The sequence below is a fragment of the Polyergus mexicanus genome, unplaced genomic scaffold (assembly GCF_030449975.1).
Source record: "Polyergus mexicanus isolate NDT 795.1 unplaced genomic scaffold, iyPolMexi1.0 SCAF_78, whole genome shotgun sequence".
In the NCBI taxonomy this organism is placed as follows: Eukaryota; Metazoa; Arthropoda; class Insecta; order Hymenoptera; family Formicidae; genus Polyergus; species Polyergus mexicanus.
This window is the reverse complement of record NW_027223398.1, coordinates 48,907-59,394: the sequence shown is the minus strand read 5'-3', so window position 1 is coordinate 59,394 and position 10,488 is coordinate 48,907. Positions and strand designations below refer to the sequence as shown.

At 31.1% G+C, this 10,488-nt stretch overlaps 1 protein-coding gene across 1 annotated transcript; it reads left to right on the top strand.

Annotated features, from left to right (window-relative positions):
• The first annotated feature begins 9,119 nt into the window (after positions 1 to 9,119).
• LOC138944047 (uncharacterized) lies at positions 9,120 to 10,085 on the top strand. The gene is made up of 2 exons (XM_070314925.1): positions 9,120 to 9,583; positions 10,013 to 10,085. The coding sequence occupies exons 1-2, from the start codon at positions 9,135 to 9,137 to the stop codon at positions 10,083 to 10,085; spliced, it is 522 nt and encodes a 173-aa protein (XP_070171026.1). The 5' UTR covers positions 9,120 to 9,134.
• Positions 10,086 to 10,488: the final 403 nt, after the last annotated feature.

Here is a 10,488-nt window from a genome sequence, read left to right as displayed (position 1 = left end):
AAGCAGTGGTATCAACGCAGAGTACTTAATCTTACCGCAATACTTCTATGTACAGAATAATGAGACAAATCAATTAGTATAAAAAAAAATTGTTTTTAAGAAAATTATTTACAATGTATTTTTTTAAACAATTATTTGTTTTTTTTGGCACTAATTAATTTGTCTTATTATTCTGTACATAAAAGTATTACGGTAAAATTATTGAAAACTGAATATTTTACGAGATATTTAATTTTTTATATTAAAATATGTCAGATTAAAATATAAAATAATTCAAAAAGTACTTAATGAAAAAATACGTTATTATAGTGTTTTGGAAAGCTCTCGATGTCAGCTACAAGAATACTTAATAAAAAATGGAAGTTTCCATTTAAGATTTTAAAGTTGACCTTTACATGACCTTCAAATGATTTTCCAAGGTCAAATCATTGTCACCATCTTATGGCCCCCTTGAAGCCACACAACTTTTGTTTGAAACATTTTTCTCTTTCGGGCTTGGTTTTTGAGATATTCGACTGGATGGATTAAAATGGGCCACCCAGTATATATATATAATTCTATATATTTTAATATATATAAAATAATAAAAATATATATATATAAATAAATAAATAAAATATATAATAAAAAGAAAAAAATAATATAAATACGTAGATATTTATGTAAACAAACATTCTGTATAATTTTCATTTACCAAGCATAACTCTTCTTGGTATTAGGTATAGACTTGATTTTTATTACATTTTTTGTAGCTATTGTCTTGAAGAAAGATAAATCTACGATCACCGAAATCGAAGCATATATGCAGGAATGGGAGGGGGGGGGTTGCGACGATCTGGCAATAGGATAAGGGTATTACTAAAAAAATAAAAATATTATGGTAATTATTTACTATAACGGACCCAGCTCCAATCACGTTGACCTTGATATATGTTGTCAAGGACTTAATCCTGAATAACTTTTTCTTATAACTTAATCGGCGGTCTCTTATAATTTTTGAGATATTTAAAGTTTAAGTTGGATTCGAAACGAAAATTTGGTTTAAGTTATACGACGTAATCCACACCAAATTTTTGTTTTAAATAAGAAATAGGTTTGGGTTAGATTATATCTTCCGGAAGTGGAGCCCCCCCGCAGGGGGGGCGGCGGAACCCACTGCATCCATGCATATACTTTACAATGCAAAACGAGGTTCAGCCCAGAATTGTTGTGTGAATGGGAAAGTGTATGCGTGGATGTAGTGGGTTCCGTCCCTCCTGCGGGGGGACTCCACTTCCGGAAGATATAACCTAACCCAAACTTATTTCTAATTTAAAACTAAAATTTGATTTGGGTTAATGGAGGAGGGGGGGGGGCGGAACGCACTGTATTCACTCTATATACTTTACAATGCGAAACAAGGTTTAGTCCAGAATTGTTGAGAGAATGGGAAAGTTTATGTATGAATGTAGTGAGTCCCCCCCCCCCCCTCTATTGTTGTGTTTCGTCCTGTAAACAGACAATGTGTTGAAATCGATTTTTGAAATAATGGCAACATTGTGTATCCCTTAGATGAAAACAGTATATTTGCAACTGTAGAATAAATAAAATTTTTGATTCCTATGTGTACTGATTTTTTCTAATATTATATTAATTATGTAAAGACCTTGTTTCACATTTAAATCAGGGTTCTGATGCATATGGACCTCGTTCCTTGCGTGGAAATTACAAACTTATGTAAAAATTAATATTTTATTTTTCAAACTTTATTTGTTAATAACTTTTTAATAAACAATGACCGCCGATTAAGTTATAAGGTAAAGTTACTAAGGATTATGTCCTTGACAACATATATCAAGGTCAACGTGATTGGACCTGGGTCCGTTATAGTAAATAATTATCATTCAAATTGACATTTTCAAAAACTTGATTAATTTAATCTTATTATATTATTTAAATGTATTATATGTAACAATATTATACAATTAAAGTATAATATAATCAAATCGATCAAGTTTTTGAGAAATATCACTATTCTAATGAAAATGTAGTAATAAATATAGATGACGTCAAATTGTCTAAAAATCGACTTATAGTCGCCATAATATTGGCTAAAAGTCGACTTAACGTCATCATAACATTGATTAAAAGTCGACCTATACTCGCCAATAATAATAGACGGTTAGTCGACTTTTAATCGCCATAAAGTAGACTATATAAGTCGACTCACGGTCGACTATAGTCAAGACATTTGTCGCCTGTTAGTCAACTATAAGTTTGCGTTTAATCTAACTTTGAAGTCGACTTTAGACTTCTTCTGCCGACTGACAGTCAACTAACAGTCGACTCTGTGTTGTTTGGGATATAACAACAGTATAACATATGTTCTATTACATGTTATATTTATGAGTGAGAAATTACAATTAACCAGCAACTTACCGGTAATACTTATGTATATTATTTGCAACATTCCCTTTTATTGATCCTATATAACATTAATATAACAGTGTTTACTGAGATATATTATACTTTGACATATTAAATTATCGACGACGGTCAGTAATTATAATATAACCTATATAAGAACAATAATTTATCGGCTGCAAGTGCTGCTAACATCATCCCATACAGCATAGAACATTTCAATTACATTGCAGCAATGTTACAATATTGCAAGTTGCAATATTCTAGAGACGGTACAGGAACATGTCATTATAATATTTTATAAGAAATATTACTCTGCAACATTTTATAAATATATAAATATTAAAAATTTATAAATATTAAAAACTAGTATTTATATAGTTGCTAGTTCGTTAGTTTACAGCTATGCGACGCATGATGTGTTATTCATCTCGTATTTGAGTTTTAGTCATGAGAATAAATAAAATTTTAAATTTTATAAATAAAATTATTTATATTTAATTATTTATTAAATTAAATTATTATTTTTGTCATATAATATCTCAGAAACTATAAGAGACCGCCGCGCCGGTTAAGTTATAAGGAAAAGTTACTCAGAGTCATGTCCTTGACAACATATATCAAGGTCAAAGTCATCGATGAGGTCTAACCTAATATGCATATTTACCAAAATATTAATTATGCATTAATTACATTTATATATAATGTATAAATAAACATTATACATGAATGTGCGTTTACACATAATTACCAGTTGTCGAAAACATGATTCAAAGTCTTAAAATATTCCTTCAATGATTCCATAATCATTTTCCAACAATGTATTTATCATAAATATGTTAATTGATAATGCATTGATTCAATGTAAATTGATCAAATGTAAACATTCGTTCAATTTCGCTAATATAATCTAACTTTGCTCAATATGACACCTATTAAAAAAATCACTTCTCTTCCTTACACCTTTCCACGATACTCTTAATGACCGTTAATCACTTTTCTTCTTGTGTTACACTATTTCCCGATATATAAGCATATTTACTAAATCAATAAATACAAAAAAATATTTGATCTCTTCTGGTTATATCATTTATTAGAATACATTATAGAAGGAATTATATACCTTTTATGTACATACGTTTATTCAATAAAATGGACTTGTTTTATATTCATATTTGTTTGAGATTAGGCGATGGACCATAAGCGGCTCGAAACTGCCGCGCGACATGTAGTCGCCGTGCGCGCGAATCGAGACCAACGGCATGTCGACATCGCGCGCCTATCATATCATTGCGAGCCGCCGGCCCTGGCGCCCAATCGAGGGCGGCCTTTTCGCGACCGAGCGGAAAGGCACGTAAAACAAACGCCGTCGCCATTCATGAAGGATCCGAAGATCAAATCGCGACAAACAAGTCGAACAAAAACGGTCAGCGGAAATACGTAATTTTCGAGAATCTTCCGGATCTTTCGAGAAAGAGGCGAGGTAATAAAAGTGAGCCGACGGCCGGGCCCGACGCATTCCACTTAGAGTTATCGACGCGTGTACGCTTTTCGAGTGATAAGAGATTTTAAACCGTTTAGATGAGATAATTTATTTAGCTACCGTTGTGTGTGACTACCGGATTTATTCCGAGACAGACGATCTTTCGCTGTATATCCACCGCGTGCATATCACATCCGTGTGCATTCGCGCGAATCTCGTGTTAATCACGGCGTATACAGGGTGTTCGACCTAGAATCACCGGCATTTGTTGCGCGTTTTACCGATCCGTCGGCCATCACATCTCGCGCGCAAAGTCTTTCGCGGCATCTTCGCTCGCACGTCCGCTCATTATCGCAAACAATATTAAATGACGCTTCGTAATAAACAAAATTCCTTTCTATTGCTTTCTATATTTTGATATTTATTCACTTACATAATTTATATTATTGTTAATTATACAATTTGTATACAGTATAATATTTATATTAACATTATATCTATAAAATACCTATATAGTTTAACTTCTGTATTAAAATCGTATCTATAAAAATAAAATTATATCTTGTTAAAATTATATCGTGTTTTAAAACCTTGTTTGCGATATTGCGCGGACGTGCGAGCGAGGATGCTGCGAAAGACTTTGTGCGCGGAATGAGACGGCCGACGCGACGAATCGGCAAACGCGAAAGCAGTTAGATGTCGGTGATTCTAGGACAAACAGCCTATGTACACGGTAATTAACAGAAAATTCATACGAATGCATACGAATGCAATCGTAATTTGCACGCAGCGGATAAACAGCAAAAAATCGTCTGTCTCGGAATAACTCTGATAGTCACACGCAACGTCAGTGAAATAAACTATTTCAAGCAATTATGTCGAATTTTAATCACACGAACAGCGTACATGCGTCGATAACTCTAAGCGGAATGCGCCGGGTCCGGTCAGCTTACTTTTATATGACCGTCTCCTTCGTGAAGGATCCAGAAGATTCTGACAATGGTTTTAGAATGGATAATACGTCTGGTGGTGGACGTCACGTGGTCGATGTAGTTAGATAGACAAGAACAGGTCTGAGAAGCGACAATTCTCGCAGTCCCACATTTTTGGCCGCCAATCGGCAGAGCTGTGCGCATTCCAGTATGATATATAGTTCAGTGGAGTCGCCCATAGCAAATCAACGCAATCTCAAACAAATCTGTTGAATGATTGACAATAAGAGATTGAGCATTAAGGTAAGTTGTGTTTGTGTCCGTTCAAATTCAATATAGTATATATAAGCTTTGTAAAAATATATACTGTTTATATATTCATAATTCCTCCGAAAAAAAATTTCCTTTCTATTAAATGAAACTTTAAAAAAATTACATCCATGTATATACCGCATAATGTAATAATTTATATTTTTCAAAGAAAATATAAATTTTTACAAAAAGCAGTGATATTCCACTAAAAAAGGCCTGACAAAGGTAAAAGAAATATAAACAATATCCCAATTTACGCACGCAATAAAAGGCTTAAAAAATTATTTACCTCTAAAAAACAGTTTAAAAAAAACTTTAGAAAAAATAGCTTATTAAATAATTTTTCTCTAAAAAATAAAAAACCGCTAAAAAATAAAAAATAAAGACTAAATATGAAATCAATAAATAAATAGCCGAATACTTAGAAGTAATTCAGTTTGTGAGGATTTGTAATTTGAAATAGTATTTGTCGTAAAATCAATCTTAGATTAATAGAAATATTATTGTTTCTCTCGAGGAAATTAAAATGCATTTTCTAATGCATTTTAGGAAACCTAACCTAACATAACATAACCTAAGTTAACATGCATTTTAATTTCATTAAAAAATTACACTATTACACGGTCGAACAATTAAGATTCGAGACTCGCTTCGCATTTCCGAATGTTTGACCCGTTTGTGCTGCCATTTTAGAGGGTTATTCACAATTTAATACTCAACACGTGTTAAAAGTTTTAAATTATTTGGTTCAATTGTAGTTAATGAAATACAGTTACGCAAAGTTGTGTTACAAAATTTTGTTTAAAAATCGGTGTAATGAAGGAGCGCTTGACAATGCGCCAACATTAAATTCTGCATTAAATTAGAAAAGTCTCCAACAGAAATGTTACATTACAAATGATTCAGCAAGCCTAATCCTCTGAAGCAAGCCCTTTCAAAATTTGATTCATGTTTTTTTATGTTATCTATATCTTCAAAACGTTACTCTTATGCATATTTAACTCTCCTTAGGCTTGTTGAATCATTTGTAACGTTTCTGTTGGAAACTTTTCTAATTTCACGCAGAATTTAATGTTGGCGCGTTATCAAGCGTTCTTTTCCATTACACCGACTTTTAAATAAAATTTTGTAACACTACTTTGTATGACTGTATCTCATCAACTATTGAACCAAATAATTTAAAACTTGCATCACATGTGGAGTATTGAGTTATGAATAATCCCCTAAAATGCCAACACAAACAGATCAAACGTTCGGAAATGCGAAGCGAGTCTCGAAACTTAATTGTTCGACTGTGTATGTTTACTTATGTTCCCCTCCCAAACAAATATTTTCTATAATTTATAAAATAACACTATTATATTGCGGATTTTATTACAAGTAGTAAATCATATATCTACTTAACCTTTACTGCAATAATTTCGATCACATCGAAATTTCAAATTTCTAAATGCCCATTGCCTAACTGAGCGATTTGTTATGAAATTAAGCATAAGCTTTACTAGATAGGCCAGGAACAAAAAGAATTAAGATTAAAGTGACATACAGAAACTTGGTGCCCGGGTCGCATTATAAGTCATATGTTTTTATTAATATATTGATAATGATTTCTGATAATTTTTTGCAAATTTTTTTTTCAGATCGGGCACGCCAAGTTCTTGTATGTCACTTCAATCTTAATCCTTCTTGTTCCGGGCCTATCTAGTAAAGCTTATGATTAATTACAAAACAAATCGATCAGTTAGTCAAGGGGCATTTTTAAATTTGAAATTAGTGCTCAATGTGATAGAAATTATTGCAGTAAGGTTTAAGTAGATATATGATTTACTATTTGTAATAAAATCCGCAATAAAATAGTGTTATTTTATATATTATACAAAATATTTATTTGGAAGGGGAATATAAGTAATCATAATAGCGTAATTTTCTAATAAAAATAAAATACATTTTAATTTCCATGAGAGAAACTAATATTTCTATAAATTCAACGTTGATTTTATGACAAATACTATTTCAAATTACAAATCCTCACAAACTGAATTACTTCTAAGTATTTGGCTAATTAATTATTGATTTCGTATTTAGTTTTTATTTTTTATTTTATATATATATATATATATATATATATATATATATCTAAAAAATAAAAAATAATATATATATATAAATATATATATATATAAATATATATATTATGTATTTGGAATGACAGAAAATGAAATTTTAAAACTTATTTTAAAACAACGAAAAATTTATCATAAAATGTATAGAAAAAGACAATAGTCGTACAATTTTAAGTTTCTTATGATTTTCTAAGTAAATATATATAAAATAAAAATATTTTAAGTTTTTCTAATCAATGACCTGATAATGGTAGTATAACAAGATTGGTTTAATTATTCATAAATTCAATATCATTATTTAGGAATTTGCCGATAAAGAAAAAGTTCTCTAAAACAAATTATGACTATACAAATGTATCACCGTTACCGTTATTTTTTCTAAAAAGTAACTCGTTACCGTTACTCGTTACTAATTTTAAAAAGTAACTCGTTACCGTTACAATTACTAAAAAGTAACGAGTCGCTACAATTTCCGTTACTTTTTTACAATACAAACTAATAAATTATTTTGCATAAGAAAAACTTTTAAAAAATTGTAAGCAAGATTTCATTCAAGGTTTATTACAAAATAAATGATTAAATTTTATCGAAATTCTTTATTAATTTTTAATAAAATTTGTTGCTCCATAGTATCATCATTTAAATGCCCTCTTTGTGGTGTTAATACAGAGTCACCGATGCTAAACATTTTTTCTACAGATGCACTGCTTGGTAGAGCTGTATTATATTTAATAAAAAGTTTTTTAAGTTTTGGATAGTCGTTTAACATTTCTATATTACAATTATTTGATTTTAAAAACCGTTGCAATTCTTCTTGTTCAGATTCATTTTGCACCGTTTTTTGCTCAAAAATGAAAAAATCATCGTGATCGTCAGATTTTCCAGCTTTTGAAGAATTTTCAGTTGATCGGATTCCCAATAAATCCTCCAAGTAATTTTCAGCACGTTTTCTTTTTCTCCGGTTAACCAGTTTAACTTAAATTTTGGATGTAAACATGCTGCTATTATTAATTCTTTTGTTTCAAATATTGTAAGAAATCTAAAATCAAATATAGTAAATTAAGCGACATTGTTTGTTTTATTGAAATTAATACTTTTGAATCAATAGTTTAAAATAAAATAATATTTTTCAATTAAATCCTTATTTAAAATTAAATAACATATGTATTAATCAAATTAATAAGTTACCTTTTATTTAAACCTTGCTGAATAGCTTCAACTAATGAATGGCAATCTATAAGGTCAGATTTACTGAGATTTTCTAATTTTCGTTGCAAGGTACTTAGAACTGGTAGTAAATGAGAGCTCTGCTTTTCCGAAAAGATAAAGCTCTCATTGGATATCGCGCGTCGGGTCATCGCACTGGTCTGCAAGAGCCATAAGTTGATCCATCACATTCAAGCATTTTTACAACATAATAAGAATGCTAATTGGTCGATTTGCTCACGGATTTACGGTTAAGATAAAAATTTTATCACGCACACAATAGCAAGAATAATATCTTAAATCTTAAATAAATCAAAAAATTTGAAAAAAGTAACGATAAAAGTAACTGTTAAATTCGTTACTCGTTACCGAAAAATGTAACAAAGTTACTTTTTCCGTTACAAATAAAATTTGTAACGCCATTACCGTTACAGTTACCGAAAAAAAGTAACTGTAACGGTAACGGCGTTACAAGTAACGCGTTACTTCCCAACCCTGTATTTAGCATAGCATATTATGTACATTGTTCATACGATGATTCGTTATCCGCGTATCATTCCCGTCGCGATATCGATTGCATATCATGGTTCGTCGAAGAACTAAAAAATTTAGCGCAACAAAAAAGAGATAAACGTGATTTTATTAAATTTCCAAGCTGTTTCATTCATCGTGAAGATGATGGCAAAGGATTGGGTAGAGTTGAGGATAGACAGAGAGAGGTATGTGATGATCAAACGAGCGCGAGCTGCTCGATTGGTCATGATCTGCGGATACGCTTTGATGATATTCGCGTTCATCGTGCTCATCATTCTTCCGTCATTTGGTCTACACTTTCGATACCTGACAAATCTCACGGATCACGGCAGACTGTTACCGTTGCAGGCATATTATTTCTACGACACGGATAAGAGCCCCCATTTTGAGTTCACCCTTGTTATCCAAACCGTGACAATGTTACTAGGAGCGATAACTTACACATCGGTGGATTCTTTTTTTGCATTGACGATTTTTCACATCTGCGCTCAGTTGGAAAATTTTAGACACCGATTAGTTGACTTGGCATCGCGCAAAGATTTCTATAGCACTCTGCGCGATAACGTGCAGACTCATATACAATTGATAAGGTGTTTCTATGAATTTCACTTATTATCAAAAATGATCAGTAAATTAAAATATTTTTATATGTACGATAATATAATACAATACAATAAAAAAACACACACACACACACACACAAAGAAAGAGATAATTATTTCTCATAGTTTTCTTTTTTTACGCTATTTGTTGCAACGTCCGAATCCATTACGTCACAATTTTGAGAAATTTGTGGTTAAAATTGCAAAAATGGATTATTTTTTCAGCAACTTGAATCCTGGAGTCGCCAATGTTGGAGATAAAAAAAACTTTAGAAAAATGATTACTCTTTTGTGTTCAAAAACAAAATTACTTTCTGTTGAATTATATATTGTAATTAAGTTCATGTGCATTTTGTTAATTTTATTATTATAATTCTTATAAAATCTTTAAAAACGCGTGCTTTTTTATATCTATAGCTTTATAGCAAATATCGAAAATACGTTCACTTTAATGATGTTGGGACTGGTATTCTATTTTGGTATTGTGTAAAAATTATTTTATCAGCTAATGTCCCCATGGTAAATTTAACATCTGATAAATGGGAAAATTTTCATAGCGCGACACAATGTGACATTTGCGAGAAACCATTCGTACAAAACGATACACGCGTACGCGATCATTGCCATCTGACCGGGCGATACAGAGGTCCCGCGCATTCAAATTGCAATTTAAATTATAAAGATTCTTTTTGCATTCCAATAGTTTTTGACTCAATTTGGTCCACTCTAACTGTACACGAATATTGTCCTAAATGATCTGGGACATCTTATATATACATATGTATTTGGAATGACAAAAAATGAAATTTTAAAAATTATTTTTAAAACATCGGAAAATTTAGCATAAAATGTATAGAAAAAGAGAATAGTCGTACAGTTTTAAATTTCTTATG